This window comes from Ornithodoros turicata, chromosome 2, assembly GCF_037126465.1.
Source record: "Ornithodoros turicata isolate Travis chromosome 2, ASM3712646v1, whole genome shotgun sequence".
Lineage (NCBI taxonomy): Eukaryota > Metazoa > Arthropoda > Arachnida > Ixodida > Argasidae > Ornithodoros > Ornithodoros turicata.
In genome coordinates, this window is record NC_088202.1 from 68,814,365 (window position 1) to 68,838,639 (window position 24,275).

The 24,275-nt window shown below is 46.3% G+C and overlaps 1 protein-coding gene across 1 annotated transcript; it reads right to left on the bottom strand.

Annotated features, from left to right (window-relative positions):
* Positions 1-6,528: 6,528 nt before the first annotated feature.
* LOC135385528 (uncharacterized) lies at positions 6,529-23,986 on the bottom strand. The gene is made up of 7 exons (XM_064614885.1): positions 23,811-23,986; positions 16,791-17,075; positions 13,881-14,000; positions 12,364-12,539; positions 11,418-11,577; positions 7,354-7,503; positions 6,529-7,218 (listed from the first exon to the last, which is right to left on the bottom strand). Exons 2-7 carry the CDS (start codon positions 17,051-17,053, stop codon positions 6,744-6,746), a joined length of 1,344 nt encoding a protein of 447 aa, XP_064470955.1. The 5' UTR covers positions 17,054-17,075; positions 23,811-23,986; the 3' UTR covers positions 6,529-6,743.
* Positions 23,987-24,275: the final 289 nt, after the last annotated feature.

A 24,275-nucleotide genomic window follows, 5' to 3' on the forward strand; every position in this document is an offset into this window, starting at 1 on the left:
GACAGAAATGTTGTCTGGCGCCTTCGCTGACGTGCCAGCCTGTCTGGTCATCGCCTCCCGGACTCAGTCTTCCTGCTCCCGCGGGTTGCTGATCTATATTGATGATGTACACTGAAGAACAATATTCACCACGATCCTGCGGCCTGGGAAGCTTCTTTGCACTGTCTTCAAAACTAATCCACGTCTCCAGGAAGCAGGTCATTACATTAAAAAGAAAGAAAGAGCCCCAAAGATATCTTTGCGAGCTTGCATAGTGTGAGGTATCAACTCTTTCCCGGGGATGCCGAGCCCGTAAATCATTCCAATTCGCATTGTATAATCTTTATTCAGCTGGAGATTGCATCATCATCTGCCCCCCAGCAGAACCGAGCGATGCCTTTATTGGTGATACTTGGGCTGTCTTCGTCCCACTTCTGTCACCGCCATCTCATGAGTCTCTTTTCACCCGGATGTCTTCGCTGATCCAGTGACACTCCCCTTTTCATATATGTTGTCTTTTCAATGTGTATATTAAACGTGTAAAAAGGAAAGAAAACAAGTCCGCCCTTCTGAAAGTAAGAGTGTCAGGCATAGAAATCATAAGAAATCATCTTTATGATGTCAAGCTGTCAGGGCCATGCCTTTAGCGACAACAGAATGAACCTGAGGCTGTATATTTGTTTGTGCGCTTACGAGGTTCTTCCGGGAGAGACGAATATTTTTCGGCTGTGGCGGCAGCCCCACAAAGGAGGGACAGCCAGGATTACCATCCCCAAGGTCAAACCAGTCTTTCTATAGTTTCATTACTCCATCGGAGTTGACCTTCCCACACAGACCATTCTGGGGTCCTTCCCCCAAATTCTGCATGTTCTAACGGTCTAGTCAACGATTTCTGGCCAATTATTTCAGCCGCATTGTTTCTTGTGATGCAGCGAGCGTCAAAGTCGCACGCCGCATAATTAGCTTTAGCCGACAACCGCGGCCGGCTGTCGGCAACTCCGGAATCGAAACTCTACTAGCTTCCCACTGCACTCAAGGCCTCCTTTCCTTTCTAGAACAGGTGGACACAGCACGGGAACGGCGCAGTATTAGTAACTTTATCTTTATTTCATGTTTACTGCACATTTATTCCTCATAAGTCGATTACAATAACAACATTCGCCATCGAAACCGAGCTGCCAAGGACAGCGCGCAGACAGCACTGGAACATGGCAACACTGGCCGCCACAATATGGCGCATCCCTCGTTTTGACGCAGAGCCAGCGCCACCTTTGCTTCTAGTCTCTCCTTATGATTTCTATGGTCAGGCCGAACGGGGACAAGCTGAAGGCAATCTTAGGCTACTCCCGCCCGCAGGATGTAAACAACTTGCAGCGCTTCCTTGTTATGACTGGATTTTATAGGCAATTCATACCGCGGTGTTCCGACGTGACGCAGCCATTAACCTGGTTATTGCGGAAAGGTGCGCGCTTATCATGGGGAGAAGCACAGGAGAATGCATTCTCCGCCCTGACGAAAGCGATAGCGCAGATCACTTGCAAGGTATAAATATAAATGGTAGCGAAGGCGGGAGAAATACGAAATCTGTGTTAGCAACCCTGCGCCCTTCATGATACACATGCGAGCGTGGTTGTTGAGGGACAAACTACGAAGGTAAACAAAAATAATTTAATCGGAGGCGCGAATAATGTCTGTACTAATACAATATGCATGTTTTTAATGTAGCAATTCGCGCCTTCTGCCAGTAATACGTAAGATTATAGACAAAGCCGAGTACTCTTCCGCTTCTTGTCGCTCTCCATGTTGTTAGCTACGAGTTTGGTGTACGTTGACTGCGCACTTTGTGACTGTTCATAGCAGTTTTCTTCTTCATCGTCGTCTTTTCAATTTCGAACCACCAAGTCCAACTTGGGACATTCCTCGGAGGAATGCCACATTTCAGGAGAGTAGCCAGCTATTGCTTTATTTGAGTATCAAGAATGTGGACAGTACTGACTTTGGGGCTGTCGGTTCCTCTTCCTGCCTTTGCGACGTTTGTGGATTCGTGTGAGGAAGCCTTCAAAGCCAACATTCCTCACCTCCCAAGGGGTCAGGTCCAAGCTGTGTGAAGCGTTGGACACACTTGTGCCAAAGACATTGAGTTTGTGTTGTTCATCCGTGTATGATGATCTATTTCACTTTCTTTCTGAGGGTACGACTGTTCTGGTTTGCACGAGAAAGGAATGAGGAAGTACGAAGTAGTACGTTACGTCAAAAGGCACGCGTCTCTGCACGTTGTTGTGATGTAACCAGAAGTTTTCTTTCCATGCAAAGGGATATGCATGGTTCTGTTGTCTATCCAGTGCTTCTTTCATTCCTGTGAAGCATTCGATTTGTCAAAGTGCACTTTTGCACATAGCTCCTTACTGTGTTATTTGTATTTTGACAGCCATGCAGAGTTCAGTAGTTTGTGCCAATTATTTATATGTTTAGTGTTTGTACACCTGTGTACATAGATACAGTCTAGCATACATTTTGTATTTTGAATCTTCAGCAGTTTGCCTATTCTTTGATACGTACTAAGTGTATATCTGTGTACATAGATCCCTAGCACGTAATTTATATTAAATCCTGCGCTGAGTAGTTGTGTGCAAGTATGTAGGTGCAGTTATGTGCAGGGCTAAGCACCTTGTGGAGCTTGCAAATCTACACCACATGGCAAAATGTGCACAAAATAGCAGAAGGACAGAACATTGTCGATGCTTTGACATTCCTTTAATGCAAAAATGCTGTTGTAATCAAAGTAGAATAAGTCATCAGCAGGGTGTGTACACACTGAACAAGGTTGTCATTGCTGGAAGCTGATACTGTTGTGGCTGTTTTGCAAGGTAATGTATCACAGACTTCTAAAATGAGCTAATGGACTTGTGCCTTCTTATTCCCCCATAGCATTCGTTACAGTGCCAAAACCTGTGGGCAGACATAGCACCACACAGTAGGCAAATATCATATAATGTGATCTTCAAGTGCAAATATGTTCACTTCCACCTTCTTTGTACGAGAGGTATGTGGAAAGTTCCAGATGTACATGAGGACAGCTACAGCACCATGCATTGGGCATTAAGGTCCTGGGCCCCACCTGTGTTTGCTGCAATTTGTACATTATCCTTTTGTGCTTATTCAGTGCATGGACTGTCATCCTGGTTATATTGCACATTATTCTGTCGTGGGTATTTATGATGAAAGATGGAAGTCACTGAAAAGTCACTGTGTTCCAGCCTCAGAACATCAATTGTCTCATATGACAATTGATGTTCTGAGGCTGGAACACAGTGACTTTTCAGTGACTTCCATCTTTCATCATAAATACCCACGACAGAATACTGTTTACAACGGCATGGCGAATTTACTTGTGATAAAAGAAAGCAAGCCCCCACCTGGTCTCCTGTGTCCTTTGTTGCACGCATGTCGCTAGTGTTGATTCTTCTCTGTTTACAAATTGTTTCAGTTTTTGCTCTTGGATTTGCTTTCAACAGCGGTTCTGACATTCCGCGGCTCGACATCGCGATGGAACGCACGCGCAGCGCGAGCGCCCGCCCCGCGCTATACGTAATGGTGACGTACCAGGTGACGTCATTATGACGGATTTTGTAGTTTGCCCCGCAACGGGTAGATGGCGCTGACTGTCTTTATCATGGCCGCCCTTGAAGACGTGGTGGCCAATGCAAGCTTCGCTACCATCTATATTTACCTTGTCACTTGTCTGTATCTCCCAGATCTTAATCGCCCATTTGTAGTGCAGACAGACGCGTGCGATTATGGACTGGGTGCGGTGTTGTTACAACAGCATGTAGGTGATCTTCGGCCTGTGGCATTTGCAAGCCGTTCGCTGACGTCGCATGAGCGAAATTACATCGTGACGGAGAAACAGTGCCTAGCTATCATGTTCGCGCTGAATAAGTTCGACATGTATCGGGATGGTGCGAAATTTGCAATCCAGGCTGACCATCAGGCATTCGCCTGGCTGAGTAGATTGAAAAATGCACGTTGGAGTCTGACGTTGCAACGGTACGACTTCTCCATCGAATATCGGAGCGGGACCTCGAACAAGCTGGCAGACGCGCTGTCTCGAGCCCCTGGAGGACGTCGTTACCACGCAGGAGCTCGTAGCCGCGGCCGGACAAGCCGAACGGACAGAGATCTGGCAGGGGGACACATCGTGAGCCGGGAGGACATCTTCGGAGCAGGTAATCTCGCGGGCCGATGGGACGAGCCTGACCGGGTGAGTGCGCAACTTACACCCGTTATTTACAGACTTGTGCATTGCAGTGCAAGCGAAGGGTCTGACCCAGTTCACATCACAGGCCTCGAGGAATTCATCGATCGCATCTTGGAGCAAGACGAAGGGCAAGAGGACTCCTGCACAAGTTCGTCGCAATCCCAACCTTTCCACGGCCCCATCGACACGGAGTCTCAGCCCGCTGAAGATGGGACGGTTCGGGGCGGGTTGCTGGGGACTCCGAGTTATCACCTTCGCCCTCGTAAGCCTCCAAGGTGGTGTTTTCCTTTCTTTTTATCGGAGATGACCCGTGAGTACGCATTACGGAACCGATCTGCTTCTGCCTCCTCCCGTGCACGGAGACCTCCCGGTCGCAACACCAACAGGCGTCCACCTGCCTCATCGTCTACTGGAACTCGTATTCCGCCCCGCTCAAGCATCAGCGTACCCACATGGACCGTGCTCAACGGAGAGCATGGCGTCGGTTACTGTTCTCGCACGAGGTGGCGACACCAGGCGCGGTTCTCAGTCAGGGATCCCGGTTCCTTCATTCCTGATCCCTTCAAGGGACCCCATTTAAGTGACAGACGTCCATCTGAGCTACCGCCAGTGTACACCAATGAGGAACTTCGTGCCCATTGGTCAAAGTGTGGTGTTCCGTTAATCCACCCTGGAACCCTCTATGAGGGCGCTCTTCACGCCCAACGTTGTCAACACGCCTCACTTGGAATCTCCGGCCGTGATCTCCTAAAACGCAACTAAAGGTTTCAGATGTACAACAACAAATAAATCGTGACTATGACCTGGGGTGATTCACCACTGGAGAGCAGTACACTACCCCATTACATGCGGAACATTAGGTGTGAGATATGAAAATAAAGTTATGTGCAAGTACAACAACTGAGCTCCCCTCCACTGGCTGCGCTGCGCTGCGCTGCGTCACAAAAAAAGGAAGGTGAAAAAAGAAAACACATGAAAGAAGCACCAATGGTCATTGAGATACAGGGGAGGACCCTACAGAGTCCGGACCAAACCGGTAGACAAGAGGAACTCCAAGAACATCAGAAGACCTCAATGGTGTTGCACATGGCTCTGACATGTGCCAAGAATTGCCAGAGGTAAGAACGGCGCACTGTACGGACGTACCGCTCATTGTATGTAGAAACTAACATTAGCGTCAGGAACGGCAGCAACGGTTTGGTTATCAAATATGTGAAGGAGGTGTTCAATTTGGACATTGTGGGTGATGTGAATGTGCTGGCTTCATGCAACAGAACAGCGATAGACTCTCTTAGCGAGAAGTCCATGTTAATGTGCGCTACATGGACTACTACGCTACCCATTCATTATATGAATCGCTTAATTCATATAATTTAATTACAACACGCTTAATCGCGAAATTCATTATATGAATCGCTACAATTACAGATCACCCAAACGAAGAGGAATCGTCCGAGTGATCGTGTACGGTGACACGTTCAGGTTCATGGCCTTAGGAATGAATACAGAGTTTTAGCGGATCGGAAGTTCTCAACCATAACGCTTCAGAAAATACGATAAATCAATCGGCTTACATCGCGTTGCTGAGTTTTGATTTGACAGCTTCCTTTATCGAGTAGTTTCCATAGAGTGTCGCCGATCTGCTAAAACTCCCGAAACTATGCTTCTTTCGCATCGAAAATGATGATTATGATGATGAATCGAGTTTCTTTTTCGCATCGACAGCAAAGGTAATAATGCGCAACAACACCGCCATCGAAAATGGAGCTGTCGTCCTTCATTTACTGCAGCGCTGATGCTTGTGCCCCAGGTGGTGATTGTGCGTTACTGCACGTCAAAATGCCAAGCTCTGGCTGGAATGCAGGCACTACACAATAAAGCACCTGAATCAAAAAGCGGGAACTATGTGGATAAATGGTACAGTGCCTCCCAGTTTATTCGTTGTCGTTGTTCGTCACTAAATTCAGTTTACTTATTGAACCACCCTCGTACCTTGCTGTTATGAGTCAGCTGTTTATATGGTGCTTCCTATATGCCCACGTTCATGCATCTCCTGGCTCCAACTCGGGTTGAGTTCAGAATCCGCAAGTAAGACTTCTTACTAACAGTGTACAATTCTTTTCTGGGGTTTTCGTACAAAGGTTAGCATGTGCAACCTCTACGGGATTTCCAACATTTCGTTGCACACCGAAGGAATCTGAACTTAGTTCTAAAAATTATAGCTGCTGATAAATAACCTCCGTACTGACAATGGTTTATACAATGATATCTGATGTGGTTCAGACACAGAGTGAAACACGCGTCGTAGCTTTATTTTTCGTGAGCAAAACATCGGTTGCTAATTGTATGTACACTGCGGCCACGTTTGAACAATGAAAGACAATGGGGTAAAAGGAACGTACGTGCCTGTTGCTCGTGCAGTGCACATGAAATATCATACTATTGTGCTCTTATGACGCTTATAAAAACACGATATATGGCCATTAAAAATTAGGCGATGCATGTTTCACCCTAGAACGCCCCCTAACACTCCCGACGGCTTGCGGTGATGAACACTAGTAGGTTTTGTCGTGGTCGTGGTAGCTTTGCTTCTCTGATGTCCACTGCTTCCCGCCGGCGGCTCATCCCAAACAGGCTCCTCCGTTGCATCCGGACTCAGGTCGGCATCAGTTAGAATGTTCCAGTTATCCGGCTCTTCTTCTTCGAAAGGAGGTTCTTCGGGTTCTTCCTCTGGTTCCTCCTCAGGCTCCTCTGATGTAACGTCAGGCCTAGGCTGGGGTGTGGTGTCTACAGTGCCCTCATTTCCCTGAGGCACCTGCGGTACAGCAGGAGGAGGTATGGTTGGGGCAGGGGAAGCTTGCCTCTTCCTTGCCCAATATTCCCTCAAGAAGTTTGGAGGCGAAAATGTCTGCCACTCTTTCTCTAGCGACGTGTCCAAGCGATAAGCGCTGCACTTCTCAGTTAGCAGTGGGATGTAGAACCTGGGGCGAATAGAAATGTGCGATTTCTTATATTAAACGCTGCAGTAATATCGAAGATCAAAAATGGAAACAGTGATTGCACAGGAAGTTACGTCAGACGCAGAGAAAAACCGTCAAACACGTCGCATATCTTACTTGTTGTTCCTCGTGCATCTCTTGGGAAAGGTGTAGTCAAAGCATCTCGTCTTGAGGATGTTGAAGAAAATCTTTCCTACCGTGATGGACGGAACACTGGCATCGTCAAGTAGACAGTGATAGAAGCGTCGATCGTCTCCACAGTGTGTCCTGCAACACGGAACATGTAAAACAGCTTGTCGAAGCTGAACAGGCGCAGGCCGGCTTATTTTGACAATGAGTTGTTATTTCTAACGCCAGGAATGGGTAAAGTATCCGTGTTGTGTTTCTACAGCTTCGAGGGGGACCGCTACCATGCATTATATATGCGTTTTTCAGTTCTGTAGCCGGCCTCAAAGAGACTGTCGCATCCGTCCCGGTCGGTTTCGCAACTATCGTGCCGTTTTACTCCTGGATCTTCAGTAACGCCGGAAATCTGACGCGAACTAGTGGATTAGTTTTTGTGGAATGCGGTGTAAGGCATGGCAAGGGCAGAAGACGGACGTTGAGAGTACGTCGAAATTCCTTCTCTGGAAATCGGAGAAAACGTTACTTGAACGAAGCCAATCAGCGAGTGCCCTTTGACGCGGACAGTCAGGGAGCGCCCTGAGGGCCTTTGGCAACTGGCGGGCGCGAGAAAGGTGGGGGCGTCTGCAGGTACTGGAGAGTCTGTGATCGGCTTGTGGAATGCTGTTTCTCAGTTAGCGTCGGACCTGTTCGTACAGCCAGGCGTGTAACACCGTGTTCGACGCGACAGAACTCACAATGATCGCGTCAGAACTCACAGTGGTAACGAAAATCAGCGTGTTTACCGAGGACTGTTCACTTAGTATATTGCGGTGCGAACGCGAAGCCGACGAGCTCGGAGGCAATCGCCTGCGCTGCGTTCCCATTGGTGCGCCTGGCTAACGTCGTAATGATGCTACTATCACTGGGGCTTCCTTAGCTCCAGAGGGAGTGGGAATTCTTAAAGGAGTACAGAAGGCCATCCGAAAAAAGTTCAGATTAAGTCATCTGATGAAAGTGTGTGTGTCGTTATACCAAATAGCGCGAAAGGTTTTGATGTGTGCAATTTGTTTCCCAGAAAAAAAACTCACAAACATAGCTCCGCGCGTTCACCCTTAACTCGCCACTCCAGCTATAACGAGGATGAGGAGGTATGATGGCACGTCACCGATGACGGTATAAGGAGACTCGTTCTGGTGCGCTGGTCAGTGGGGGTCAGCGCCTTGTCCCTTTGCCGCCGTAAACCTGTTTTGCCAGTTCTTCCGGAGAATTGGGGATAGAAGGAGCGGCCGAAGCATTACCGAGCAAAGCGAAAAGCTTTATCAGAACCCCCGAACAGCCGAGTAGCAGACAACATTTCTCTAGGCCAATCAGCGAGCGTTCTCCTTATAGTGTCAGCGCGAGGTTCCAGGCAGATCACAGGCTGGTACTGCTCTTCACCACCGTTGCGCACGGTCGCTTTTTGCGGCGTATTTTAAATTCAATTTCTGCGATAATTATGACTCTGTGGTGTGAATTACTTCGCATGGTGCATCTTACTGGCCTACTTAACAGTTTTATAGGAAGAAAACTGGGTGTTAAAAATGACTGCTGTGCTACTTTAAAGGTCGTTTATTTCATGGATCCGCCATTGCTTCCAGATGTGTTTCTTTGGCGAAAACGACAGTCCGTAACTTGCAAATGAAGTTCGTGAGGGCATATTAGACGCTTTTCACTGGCGTAGCTGTACAAGTGCAGCAGCTTCTCGATACCAGGGCATGGTTCCCAACAGCATGGAAAATTGCGAAACACGAATTTGCTTCATAACGACAACTCCTTTGCAAGCACTGGTCCCAACTATCGTTGGGAATCCCCATAACTTTTTTTTTCAGTCCTGGGATTTCATAATTTTTTTTACGAATCCAGGATCCCGGGACGGCATTCTAGCCTTTGGCAAAGCCTGGAATGGGCACATGCACAACCTTTGTGTAGTAACCTCGGCGTTTCTTGTGCGCGTGTTGTGTCTCCTCGGCACTTCTGTCTACACGTCAATAAAAACATTCGTCATAATTTCATGCTTCCCACTCTCTTTTAATCTACATCACTTTTTTTTCTACGAGAGCTGACGAGTCCTTTTTTACGTACTGCTCATATTAAACTATTAGTTTCATTCGCAGTCGTCACGCATTCCGCCCATTCATTAATTGCATGAGGACGAAACCAAGTTTAGACTGACAAAAGTGAGTCACCCGAGTATCAAGCAAGTATCAAAGGGTACTGATGTGTCAAGTGTGAATACCCGCTAAAGCAACCCCAAAGAAATGTCTCCGGCCGCATAATGTTGAAGAAAATCATGTGGCTTTCGAAACTAAAGATGGTTTATTTGCTAAACGGCCGTGGCTCTGGTTGTGATGATGGATATTTGTGTGAACCCCCCCCCCCCCCCGTATAGGTACTGCGCCCCTCAAATATCCTACGTGATACTGTATGTACGGACCTGCGTCGCGAAAAGTAGGGACACGCCATTCATAGCCTTGCTTAGACGGTACGGGAAAACGTATATTTGAGCTCAAGCAAAGGACGTCGCCTTGTTTGTGACCAACGCAGGGGAGCATTTATGAATAGAAAGGGGAGCTCTTATCTTCGGGCGAGGAATTATTAAGCAGTTCGCTGAACGTTTGACGACTCGTGGGGCACATACAGGCTGCTTCCCCTTAAAGTGATAAAAAAAAACTCTAACTGGCCACGTACTCGCCGGATGATTGTGGAGCATTCGGCAATTACCTTCTGGAAATTTTTGCCGCCAGTTAGGAAGGCTTTGGACAATTTTAATTGAGGGAAAGTTATTTTTTTTGTTGTTCAATCGAACTTTGAAAGTTGCCAAGCACTTTTTTCCTTTTTTTTTTTTTACAGAAATATGAAGTCCTCCACCGATAACCGCAGACCCAACAGAAACTATGTACTGTGCAGCAACAGAAATAGTCGAAAAAACAATTGTGAAAGTGCTGCTTTAGCCCCGCCTGTTTGATTGTCGCAAAAAAGCACGTGCGGGAGGTGCGGCAAGAGAAGGAAGTGTTCCCGCCTCTTGTTTTGCCTTTCTTCCTCAGATTTGACCTTGATGCTGCTGACGACCGACAATGAACGCAAAACTAATGAAGGCGGGGACACTTCCTCCTCTAACCGCACATTTGGCGCGCGTTTTTTTTTTCTTTTTTTTTCTGCAATAAAGGAGGCGCGGCTAAAGCAGCACTTCTACTTATTTTTTTGTGTGCTATTTTGTTGCTATGCTGTGCATAGTTCTTGTTGGGTCTGCGCTTATCCGTGGAGGACTTCACATTTCTGTAAGAAAAAAAGTGGGGTTCGCTTGGTAATTTCTCTCAAATAAAATGACAAGTAAATTTCTGTCAATTAAAAATTGTCCGAAGCTTTCCTAAATGGCGGGCAAAGATTCCAGAAGGTAATTGCCCAAAGAGTCACAATCCTCTGGCGAGTACGTAGTCAGTTAGAATTTTATATCGCTTTGGTGAAACACCCCGTATACTGTCCTTGCCTCAGCCGTGGGAAGAGCAGTCGTCAGAGCGTTTTTAATGCCGCAATAATGACACCCTTTGCAGACAAAACCACTGCGCTTTTTGACGAGAACAATAAAAAATAAAGAAGCACGCCAGCGCACGCTTACTTACTACTTCCGAACAACTCTACGAAAACGATAAGATAAACGAAGTTATCAAATCCAAGCTTACCAATGTAATATCACCCGCTTAAAAAAAATAACTAAATAAAAATAAATAAAAATAGGACGATTGGCTTATAATGTTTTCGGAACTGTTATGGTGATCACCTTACGGTATTAATTCTCGCTGTTTCTAAAAATGTCTTATCACCCTTAATGAAACCAACAAATATTTTAGTTTGTGCTGCTCTGACACCAATTTCTTTTTTCGCCTCAAGCTAATAAAGAACGCGAGGTGGCCGTCCCCATTCGGGTGAGAACCTCCACCGTCATCTAATTGCTTGGACGAGTCATTTCTAATAAGTGTAGTAAGCTTGGTTGTAGGTACGTTGTTGTAAGCTGAGGAGAACAGAAGGTGGCGGCTCACATTGTGTAGAGGTTGAGGTTGGAGACTCCGTATTTCGAACCGAAAGCTGGGATACTGTCGCGAGCGTGGTCGTGGTCACGACAACACCTGTCTGTGTTTGTGGCGGCTCCCAGATCGTCGTAGTTCTTGGCGACGTTGCCCGCACCACACCATTTGGTACCTGCATGTATAACGGCACATCCCGTTTTACAATACGTTCAGTCGTATGCAGCTTCGAAGTTCATACTTCTGCATTCTATTATTTATCAGAACAAAACGGTTGCCAGCAGTGCAACCCACCGCATTGCGGCATCCAAGGTACCGTACAGACAAAATGAGAAGTAGACACGTGGATGCTCCTACTACCCACACACTATTGTTGAAATGAGCACCAGTCATAATGCTTTGGTGCAGACTCCCTACCTCAGGTACTGCCTTTCTTCTGGGGTGAAGTTCATCGATCCTGTTCTGACGCATTCCATACCTGCTTCCTGTATGGGATACGATTCATGTCTCCGTCCTTCAAGTTATGTAACGTATGGTCCCTCAGTCTTAGTGACATCAAACTGTGGGCGATATCCAAACCTATTAAAATGCTTCCCGGATTACACCTCGGAGCGCCACTAGTGTGTCTCTTGTGCTGGGCTCGCGTAAAGGCAGAACCTGATCAGCGGGCCAAAAAATAAATTGAGCAGAATACTTTAAGACTACAAAAGGTAGCTATACCCTTGATTTTACACAAGCTGCTCGCAAATCAAGAATTAGACCAAGGCGCACAATGACTCTTCAAGACTTGATGAAACATGGTATTGTAATACATGAAATGGCATGTTGGCACGTATTTGGAACGCGCATAGTGGCCGACCGAACTGCTGTGCGTTTCTTAGGATTATCTGCAATATACCGTTCAGTACCTGTCGGGTCCTCTAGCACGAAAACGAGGTGTGTTCCGTAAATTTCTCCTTACCTGGGAAAATAAAAAGGCTCTTAAACACGTCACTGATCAGACTAAAGATGGACTGCGGCTTCGTTTTCGACTTTGTTCTGTTGTAGCAAAGGTCAACGAAGTATTCCATCTCATCTTCCGTGACCTTCGTCACAAGACTTTCGGGAATCAGCTGCAAGGCGCCCTCAATCAATTCTCTGCAATGAGATTACACAATAGAAACACTGTAAAGGACAAGTTCTGTCTTTCATTTCGCGCTGCAATAGCTACAAGAAACCGAACATCCATCAATCTTCATAACACGTAGAAAAAGAATTTCTGGCATCTTCATAATACGTAGAACTTCTGGCCTTGCGTCGCGAGATGACTATCATCATGTGTGACTCGACAGTGGTCGGTCATAGCGAAAGGACACTATGAGCTTCACTTCTCTGCACCGTCCTGTAAGCCGATATCTCGTTAAATATTTATAAGAATTATTGCAACACCGAGTGAACCGATAAGAGTATGATGAGAAATAACCGCGTTTTGCTCTAGGTAAAAGACTGCGCAAAACATTTTCCATTGGCAGAAGCAGCTCGAACGCGAAGTGTTCCATTGAAAGATTGTGGAAAACGTTCAAAAGTTTGGCCAAACACTCTTTGAACCGCCAGTTCGCATGGCGCTATAGGGGTGGAAAGGAAAGGAAGGGAACACGTATGCTCTACAAAGAGTGAAATAAAGTCTGAGAAATATTCCGTGTTTCCTATTAGAGAGCTTTAGTACATCGTACGCTATCGCGTTTGCGTACGTAAGAGATAGCGTTGGTGGTTCTGCGCATGCGCATAACATAACCTGCCATGGCCAAACACTCTTTGAACCGCCAGTTCGCATGGCGCTATAGGGGTGGAAAGGAAAGGAAGGGAACACGTATGCTCTACAAAGAGTGAAATAAAGTCTGAGAAATATTCCGTGTTTCCTATTAGAGAGTTTTAGTACATCGTACGCTATCGCGTTTGCGTACGTAAGAGATAGCGTTGGTGGTTCTGCGCATGCGCATAACATAAAGAGAGCTTCGCGCAGTGCGCAGAACCATCACGCTATTCCTCACGTACGCAAAGGCAATATCGTACGATGCACTAAAACTCACTATTGTTGGTAGCCCCAAAATTATTCCTGCAGTAAGAAACGAGTACCGCATGCTACTGCCTGAGAAATTCCTTGGAGTGGCTACGTCGTCGTGCACTGTGGTCAACTAAATCCGCGAAAAGAGATTCGTATTACAGCGTCGTTTACTTTGCGAGACCTGTTATGCACCTGCAGAGGGCAGGTGACATTCCATTAGGGGTGCAAACACTTATCCCACCACCGAGAGTCTGCAGTTGACCCACATGCGTCGCTTGTAATTCCCCATTAGTGCACCAGGGAGATAGCACTCTCGGAGGCATGCCTATCACGGAAAATTTGATATTGTAGCTATTTATTGGGCAGGTATACGTGTTTGTTTTGCTAGTCTCAGCATTGAAGACGCCCATAATACACGTCGCATCTATACTTACTTGTTACCGAGGAGATTGCAGTCGATGACTTGGTCATTCTGGTCCTGGAAGATTTCAGCGAGCTTGTGGCCGCCAGATGGCACGTCGGTCACAATACGGTGGCGAACGCCAGGGATGGAGCTGAAACCATTAGAAACCATTAGCTTAGCTTAGGATTACTATTCGGTGTAACTTCATTTCCAAAGCGTGCCCACCGACATTCCAGGCCCTTATTGGGGGCTAACTACACTCTTAAAAAAGGGTGTACTTTAACTCCCTTTTTGCCACATATATAACACGCTTTTGGAGAGTAGAATTACTCTCAAAAGAGTGTTATATATGTGGCAAGGAAATGAGTTAAAGTACACCCTTTTTTTTAAGAGTGTATGACATACCAGAGGGAACACGTGAATGACAACGCAAGGAAAAAAGAGGCATGTCGCACCTCAGGAAAGGCGCTTCCGTATATCCTCGCAGACTTAGAACTGACCATCTTCAGTACGTAATTCTACTAGGCAACAATTACCGACCTACAACGGCATAACGGGTGAAAACGCGGGGAACAGAAAAGAAACGATAAGCACTTCGTACAGCGTAACACAAAATCATTACCAGCTGTCACTTGAGTTTGATAAACAACGGAATACAACTGTTGCTGGGCCCGATGAAAGCCATAAAAGAACAGTATAAATGGTACCCGAGCCAGAGCTAAGGGTGTGCGGGGCCTGAGGCAAAGACACATCGCGGGGCCTCTTTGACACCAGCGATAATGAAACGTTAAGATTTTCGCAAGACGGGAACTGCCAACAGGGGAGAGGGGTACAAGACTGTTTGTGCGTGCAGGGCTGGTGAGAGAAATTACGAACCCAAGGGATGAGTCCTGCTGAGTCCTACCCGCTCCACTTTACTCACGTCTCGATAACATAGCCCCCCCCCCCCCTCTTGGCGACCCTGTGTGCGTGTGTCCCTCCTACTTAATGTCGCAATTTTGTCGCAAATTTCTAGATAAACAAAAACTAAACTTTTATTTTGGTGGCGACTTTCCCGCACGACCCCGCGTGGCCTGGCAAAAATGTTAGGCAAATTGGCGTCAAACAAGGCACGACTGGCGTCTGTTGCACCAACGAAACGCTGCAGCGTTTCCGCTTGCAAACGCGATCACCCAACTCAACGTTGCCAAGCCGAACAGGGCCGTGTCTACTTTTCGCCCATCGGGGGACAAATGCGAAATTTGCGTCCTCTGTGTTCATTGTTGTTGCGTTATGCGATTTCTCGACACTAGCACTGTAATAACACTAATAGGTTTTTCGTTCGAATCAGATACGAATCTTGCAGCGCTGACCATACATTAATTAGCTCAGTACTTGGTTTCGTCATTGGGATTCTCTCAACTTCAGATACGCACAAGTGAGGACGTAAATGAGCCGCAAGTAACTGACGGGAAAATAATAAATAAGCCAGTTGTTAAGAGTTGTCATTGATGAAAGTACTGGAAGATGCAAAGTTCACAAACCTCCCCATATCTCGAGTTCCTATTCATCTGAGTGAAACCCCGAGACATGGGCACGAAAAAAGAGACGACACAACACATTCCCGTGTCTTGGGGGTTTCACTCAGTAGAATGTTTCACCAGCTAGCCTGCGCCCTCACCCTTATTCGAGTTCCCGGTCTGACTTCACGAGCTGATGTACTGTCGTGGCCGCTGTTAACCAATCTTCCGTTTCCGTGGCCTGGCTTCGATAAGCGCTCGACTACCGGAGAACAGTGGAAATAGCCATGGACCGGTCAACTACCACTTTGGGGGCGGTCGGTTGAAGGTATGGTATCGTTTATTAGAGAGTTTTACTGCATCGTGCCCTATGCCGTTTGCGTACGTAAGGGATAGCGTTGGCGGTTCTGCGCACGTACAAAACATAAAGAGAGCTTCGCGCAGTGCGCAGAACAATCACGCTATCCATTACGTACGCAAATGCCATAGCGTACGATGCACTAAAACTCACTATTGTCAACACCTGTAAGAACAACGGTCCAGCCGCAATGAAAGAAGCCCCTGGAAATCATTCACGCAAGTCTCATTTAAGCAATCTTCTTTCATTGAACTTCAGCCGTTCGTTTTCTTTTTTTCTACGTGTTCACAACAAGTGATACTATGCCAGCACACGGCCATCCCCAAAATAACAATCGACCAAGCTCATGCTGTTTTCGTTGTTCCCCAATCGTCGAGCGCTTATCGGAGCGAGGCCACGGAAACGAGATATTGGTTAACAGTGGCCACGACAGTACGTTATGCTCGACACCTATGTGTGAACATGAACCCAAGCAGCACAATGTACTGAAAGTCGAGTGCAATAGGGGTGGACGGGTAGGTGGAAGGCCCTGAACAGACTCATGCAGCTAAAGAATATTGATAAGACACACACCGTCCACCCCTATTGCACTCGACTTTCAGTACATTGTGCTGCTTGGGAAGTCCTTGGAAGCGGCGGGGCTTCTTTCTTTTCGCACCGCACGACGGGAGGGATAGCTTGAGGATGGCTCGTGCGATTGTGTGTACACCCGACAGAAAAAAAAAAAAACATACATATATATATATATATATATATAACGACCGAGATATATATATATATATATATATATATATATATATATATATATTATATATATATATCTCGGTCGTTCTTGACGGCTTTGTGGGCGGGGGTACACCAGCGCGGGGCCTAAGGCTGTTGCCGTGCTCGCCCTCCCCCTATCGCCGGCCCCGATGGTACCTCAGGAATTAATAAAACACTTTTGTGCCGTATAATTCTGTAAAACTGCCTATTTATGGTGGCAACAATATCACAAGATGGTACGCATTTAGGAGTAGGACGACGTTATTGCAATATGTCTCGTAAAATACGGACGACTGCTATTACGATACAACATGCATACTTTGCGAGGAATTGCTGTCCAATCTGATCTGAAGACAAATTAGTCAGTGATCCAAACGTCTGATCCCAGGCCTTGGTTCCGACGTTCAAGAGATTCAAGTTGCTGCCCAGTGGGTTGCTGTTAGATCCAAGCGGGTTGAGGCTGGAACCTAACGGGTTCAGTGCGCTCGTCAAGGGCTTCCCAATGGCCCCCAGAGGAAGCTGAGCAAGTCCCAAATTCATCAGTTGAGCCACGAAGGCCAACTGGCACAGAAGGTACCGCATTCCTGGCGTGCGGTACGGGACACTGTAATAAGTTATCAGTTTTCATCACAAAAGAAAATACAGGAATGTTTGCACGACATTTTGAGTGAAAATAGTGTAAGTAAAGCAATGTCGAATCTTGGAAGTCCCACATATGTTTGCATTGAAGCACGTGAAGTTCAAACCAGATTACAGGCACACCCAACGAGCCGTTTGACTCTCAGATAAATATGACGGTATGTAACGTACTACTCCTGCCACTCCCGTGGCACAGACGTAGCAACTAGATTAACGTGACAATAACATAAGGCAAATGTACTTGGACGCTGAATGTCACTAAGTATATCCAGGCGGAAGAAAAGCCAAAAGAAAAGGAAAAAAAATTCATCGGTCAAAATATTTTCTGTTAAATTAGCATGCAATTATTTTATCACAATTTTACAGTCAGTGCCGAGATGTCACCGTCAGTCTCTTCCAGCTTTTGTTCTGCTACGCAATGAAGCTACCGGTTCGAAATAGGAATTGCTCAAAATGTTTCCATCATGTCTCCAAGACAGTCCTGAATCTCCTTTACGTCGGTCCCTCAAAACTTGTGACGCCCGGTACGCAGCCGTAGCCAACGCCCCCTAGAAGAAAAAAAAAGAAAAAAGGAAAAAAAAAACTTAAACCATGTGACGTAACAATTAAGAGTCCGCCAATCACTATCGTACTTTTGGCGGCCCTAGCTGTGGAGACGAGCCGTCATCAAAGCATTGGCAGCCAATGGTAGGCAGAGAAAGCTCGTGCTTGAAATCGTCGTCGGCGATTGGCTGACAGCTTCACTTTAGAGGTCTACGTACGAAGGAGTGAGGGAAGGCATTAAGCAGGCCTTCTGTATCCAGGTGGTGTTGCCGTATAGCAGATTACATCAACGTGAAATCAACAGCTGATGCGAATATGCCGTTGGTTCTTCTTAGTCTCTCTCTTTTTTTTTTTTTTTTTTGCTCCGAGAACTACGACGCTATGCTGCGTAATTTTGCGTACGGCATTTACGCGTAACTTATATATATTTTTTTTATTGTGTGTTAGCGCGGCGAAGCAACTGTGGCTATGAGCGGCGTACAGATGTGGACAGACGGATAGAGGACAGCAGGAAGGAGTGGGGGACAGGGGATTAGTATGCGTCCTGGGCCGACTTCAGGGGGAACTGTGCCGACATTCGTCTGGGAAGTCTTCGGGAAACCCAGGGAAAACCTCAGACAGCACAGCCGGCGGTAGGATTCGAACCCACCACCTCCCAGTCTACAGCACGACCTTGGTTACCACCAAATGGTATTTCTGGCAGTTCCAGAGCGTACCGTACCGTGCTCCCGTCCAAACAGAAGTTGCCATTTCCAGGAAAGTCCACCTGACCTCTCCCACATATCCTCAGTTCAGTGAGGCCGTTGGCTTCACCACGTAATCATCCAGCACTGCTGGATGATTACGTGGATGATACGTGGATGATTACTTTAACTACTCTGTATATCGCATAAAACGAGATATACAAGTGTACGAGAGTTCAGACAGTACGAGAACGTTGCTCTCCTTGATTAGTTGTGAATTCAGATGGGGGCACGATTGGGGAATATTTTGCGGGACCTTAATTTTGCGGTGCACGTTATCTCTTGCTGTATCCTTACTTGGTTAGCTAGGCGCCGACGTTCGATCTTACACCGTAGGGCCATGAATGAGTGTGGAATGAGTCCATGTCCAATGGCTAATAGCGTTGCCAGTGTGTTACAATAAATTACGCCAAGTGCTCGACTTCCTGGCATTCGTTCCTTGCAAACTGCAATGTCGCTACTTTTCTGTTATCGTTACCAACATTTCGCGGGCTGTCAAAATCGTGGAAGAAATTATAATCGCGAAGTTCGCGAGGTGTAGGTCCACCCGAAAATTAGTGAAAACTAAAGGAAAAAAAACAGTGCAGAACACACAAAAGCCGGGCACAAGACAAGGCACTGAACTGACAACCAAACATTTTTCCGCAAGGATGCCCCTATATAAGCAACTGACAATCAACCATTTTTCCGCAAAAATGCCCCTGTATAACCAACTGCTTTATTTGCTCTTCTCCTCGAGTTGGAACCTGTGTTCTGCACGTGAAGTACTACGATCTAACAAATAAAATTTTTAGGTGTAATTAGGGTATATTTGGGGTGTATCAGTTGCTCTATACTCCCCTATTACACCCCCAAGGAAAAGAATACACTGTTTTTTGGTGTGATATGAGTGTTATATCTATACGTCGCGGTCTGCAGGGTGTAATTTCGCGAATTGGTGAGAAGAGGGTGTAGTGACCATCAAAGTTCTGATGCTTCGCTACTACAGGTCTGGCAACAGTGTGCTCTTTACTCTGTGTTCTCTAGCTATGGCGGTTGGAGTTAGTTGTGGTAGCTTCCGTGTTCTTTGGGTAGGTCGTTTGTTGAAATACAGGTCCTTTCACCATCTGAGTTTAGTATGACGCTGTAAGGATTGCGGTTCCAGATCTCGAACGGAGGCAAGCGACAGCTGCGCCGTGCCCATCGGATCGAGTAACTTGTCCGAGCGGCTCGCTGCATAGTGCCGTTTGGTAAGTGTTGTCGGTGTATTTTGTCTTTTATTGTTGATTGAGATGCGTTTGAAGCGCGGATTTTCAGATTATGTTTGAATTGTAAGTGGAATGCACGGATTAGATCAGAGAACAGTGCGCGTCGCGTTGTAACGGCCACATGTGGCCGTCAGGCAACGTCAAGAGGTATGCATAACAAACGAAGTTGGTGCAATTTGTGGTAGAAAGTAAAGCAGTTGGCAAGAGTCAGCGATTCAAGAGGCAAGAGGTAGCGGCACTCGAACGCACAACCCTCTGATTTCCGGTCGGATGTGCTGAGTGAATGGTTGTGCGTGTCTTCTGAACAAGGCACTGGTAAGTTGGTAGGGGCGCAATGTCGGCGTGGTATAATTGGTAGTACACGTGACCATGCAGAAATCAGAGAGGTATGGGTTCGAGTCCCGTTACCGGCACTTCGCTGACCCTTTACCGATTGCCGTACTTTCTATCTTGGGCTGCTTGCGTGTTGACGAGGTCTGTGTTTGTGTAGTCTTTATTCTTCTCTAGCCTCATCCATCTGCGTTACTATCACGTAATTTGTGGTTCGCCCTTAATTTGATTAAGACATTTCAAAGTTCAGACTCATTTTCTTCATTACACACGCAGGACTTCTCTTGGTCTCACTGTAATACCTTCATCTTCGTCGCTACGTTGGTGGACACTTTTATCTTCTTTTGTATTGTGCGTTGACTATGCAATTCTTATCGTAGTGCATGCACTGTATTATAAGTAATCCAAATAAATAATATGCCTGTTGTGTTGAGCTCGGCGTAACGCCCTTACTGAAGGATGTTTTCTTGCCTGGGGGTGTAGACATACACAAAAAGGGAGTTAGGGTATCGCTGGATTACACCAAAAGAGCTGTTCAAAGGACACCTTTTCTGAGGGGTGTAGTTTTGCCGGAGGGTGTGCATACACACCCAAAAGGGAGTCAGGGTATCGTCAAATTACACCCAAAATGAGATATTTTTTAGAGCCTACTTTATTACCTCCCTATGATAAATCTATCGATACCTATGGTTGGTTGCTTGAGCGTTAAACGTCTTATGATTCGAGCACAGTACGAGATAGTTCTTACACAGCACCCTGCGATCCGGGACATCCTGGAAAATCATCGACTTGATCTCCCGTTGAAAGTACTTTCCCGCAGTACACAAACCAATCAAACCAACAATCGATCACATCCTGCCACATTCCTGTGGGTATGCTGCGGTGCGGGAGAAATACCTTGGCCATTGCGGGAACTGTATGGTGGATGATGTCCTGCATCCCAGAGTCTCTTTCACGGAAAGTCTGTCCAAAATTCGCAGCCTCGTCTGCTTTCTCCAGGAATATGACCTCGCTCAAAGTCTATGACTACTGCTCGGGCTTCTCACCAATTCTGGCAGTGACTGCCCTAGGTCTTAACTTTCGGCCGTCATCGCTCCTTCACCAGTTATCACATCTCATCTCATCCCGGCTACAGTCGTGACGCTGCCCACATAAGTGAGGTTAACAACGGGAAGCCGGTTTTCGCCGCCGCCGCCACAATTCGAGCATTTTAGGATCATCAGTACCTTCCGCGTTGACAGCGTACGGCGCTTAAGACAAAATCAAAGTTTGTACTGGAAGTCGCAAGCTTTTAATGAACTGCAACACGCACACGATAGTTACCCCAAATTCTACGGGATATCAAAGCAATATCGATATGGCTTTGCGTGAGAAGGCGAAGCAGGTCAAGGCTTCTTTCGCATTTCCATCGTAATAAAAATTTGATCCGGCGCCTGTCACATTGGAATGTACCCGCGGTGTTATCATTAACACGTGCCGTTATTTATAACACTGTTAATTACACTGTATAAAGAACACGTTCATTATAACACTGATCACAAACTGACTTCCAGTTTGTGAAACAGAGTTTGTGGTCGGCTTCCTAAAGGAAACGAGGCTTATATCGCGCTTATAGTGTAGTGTAGGTTTCTTTCTTATCTTTTTTTTTCTGCGTTTTAGTCGTGACGCTGCCCGCTTCCAGCGTGGCCAACCACGGCGAGCAGTTTTCATCTTCACCACCACCACCGCCTCATACACGCGGTCCGCGGGACGCGTGTGGCCCACAATTACCTATTATGTGGCCAGAGGGCGCTTGATCGTCAAACAGAAGGCAGCTGTCCTCTCAAAAACATCATTGAAGAATTTGGAATAGAACCCGATTTTCGAGCACTATTTTTACCCTTTTCCTGCTGCCCCTGTCCATATTAGGCAGAACATATGCATGTGACTACTACTTGTGGATCATGAACCTCAACAAGTTCCAGACACCGCAACTTGGTCTGCGTGAGCAGTTTGGTAAAATCCCACTGTAAAACTAAAGTGAGGATTAAGATGGGCACATCTCAGTTCCCACACTAAATTAAGTAGTGACACATTAGAAAATAGAGAAGGAACAGCTACGTACAAAGGCCATTGTAGTTTAATTTTTACGTAGTAGCAAATTTAAAAGGAGTCTTATCAAAGTAGCAAACGCGAAGCCATCCACTGTCAATGATGTCAGCTTGGTGCTTCTCTCTGATTTTTCTATATCTTTTTCCAAATTGAAACTGAGAGCTAAAGATATAACACAATGTGTAACTAGTACATAATTTCAGTGCTCCTGGACATCGTCATAATCATTTGTGAAGAACTACGTATTTTTCTGGAGTTTTTTCACATGTTCAGTACCCAATTCGGAGACGCAGCTTATTGGTGTGTCAAGTGGAGCTTTTCAGTAATGACCTGTACACACACCGCCCGGTTCCACAATAGCCTCACCGCTTCTGCTGGCCGTGTATATTTTTATTTTGTGGTATATTAGGGTACTTTATGACAATTACATTAATTTCGTTTCCATGTGGCTCTCCATGATATGGTATAAGGAAGATGCGGGCCGCGACTCGATTTGAGTTTGAGGTCGCTGCTCAACAATGTCTCTTTTTTGGATCAAACATAGCTTTTTTACGCTGATAGCGTGTGCGTCACGGCGTGACCCACATTACACTATGCGATTATTGTTATGAAATTTAATGCGTCAAAGCGTAATGAATTATTACGTGATATTAGTCACGTGTTCCTGGTCTATAGGATGCTAAATATCTTAGAACGATAACGATACGTAGAACAACGTGACAGACACAACAGGTATCTGCCAGCGGCGAAAACATGCTAGAGCGATGGGCGAGGTCATATTGCCCATCAGTTCACTGTACTCCGTCTAAACGGAAGTCCTACGGGAGAAACCGGAAGACTTTAAAACTATCAAAAATTATACACTGATAAATCCGTGGACAGACCGCTCGGAAACACAACGCAACCACCCAAATCCCTGAACGGTATCCTAGAGTCATTGCTTCGAAAGTTGCCTAAACTTTTCCAGGTAGTTGCTCTGTGTGTCGCGACATAGGGCGCTCAGATATTCCGGAACTGAACGGAGAAGTACACGAGGCCAAATTTGCCTGAAATAACTTCCCACCAAGTGAACAAGCACGCGATAAAAACTGTATCGCTCTTTTACTGTCTTTCTCTTTCTCTCTTCTGTCCGAGCTTAGTTCATCGCAAATGGGAAAACTACTGTCCGGTTTCCGGTTAACTGATTTCTGATATTTACCCGTACTGTGTGGTCAATGTCCTGCAGCAACATGGACACTATTAGGACTTGGGCGTCACGTCGCCAATGCATGGTTTTCACTTGTTCGTAAAATGGTTATGATCGTTTTCGACAATCAACTACCAGACAAATATGTTACTGGCGCAATGATTGATAGCGATGGTCGTGCCTATCAACGTGGCAGACGTACGTCCTAAACCGAAGTTCTACCAGGTGGTACACGGAACGAAAACATGCGTTGTGTGTGTTACAGGGGGAGGGGGGGGGGTCAGTTCAGTAAAAACATAGTTACAGCTGCAACATGTAAGATGTAAAAATATCGCTGAAATATCGCGATATAGACACATTGCCACCGTTGTTACTTCACGGCGATGTATTTAGGAACTTAGGAAGCGGGGATACTGAAACATCGGCTACGCAGGTTGTCGTCGTTCTCTCGCGTTACACAAATCGCCTGTTTCTGGCTTCGCTTGTGTGTGTCCATTAAATAGTTGAATAGCGTACGAATAATAGACAACAAAGAGCACAGGGCCGTAAATCAGTCCTACCTTGAAGAGCTCCTGGACCAAACGCAAAGGGCGCAATATGGGACGGAGCGTCGCGCCGGCAACAAGGTAACAAGTTCAAGAAGCCGTTCGTTGCAAGCAGTCGGTGTTGCTGCACAGAAGCGAAAGTGATAACACCGCCGGAGGTGAGTGTGTCCGCCCCTCAAGACTGGCGGCCTTTTTCTTTCTGTGTCGCTTTCAGAAAATGTAGTTGACCTTGATGATTTCCAAGTGTGCCATCGTCACTGCTTATAATTTGATGCCCAAGGTTGGAACGCGTGCAACATGTGCGGCTGTTACAGAAATTAGCGAGAAATCCATTAAAATGGTTTACGAAGGTGTTGAAACGAGTTCTTATTTATGATGGCGTTGCTGGGAAGTCGTTGCTGCGGCTGTAGCGAAGGGATTGCAGGGGCACTTTATCAAACACATACGTCGCGGTTGCAGCAGCAAATCATAAACGTACAT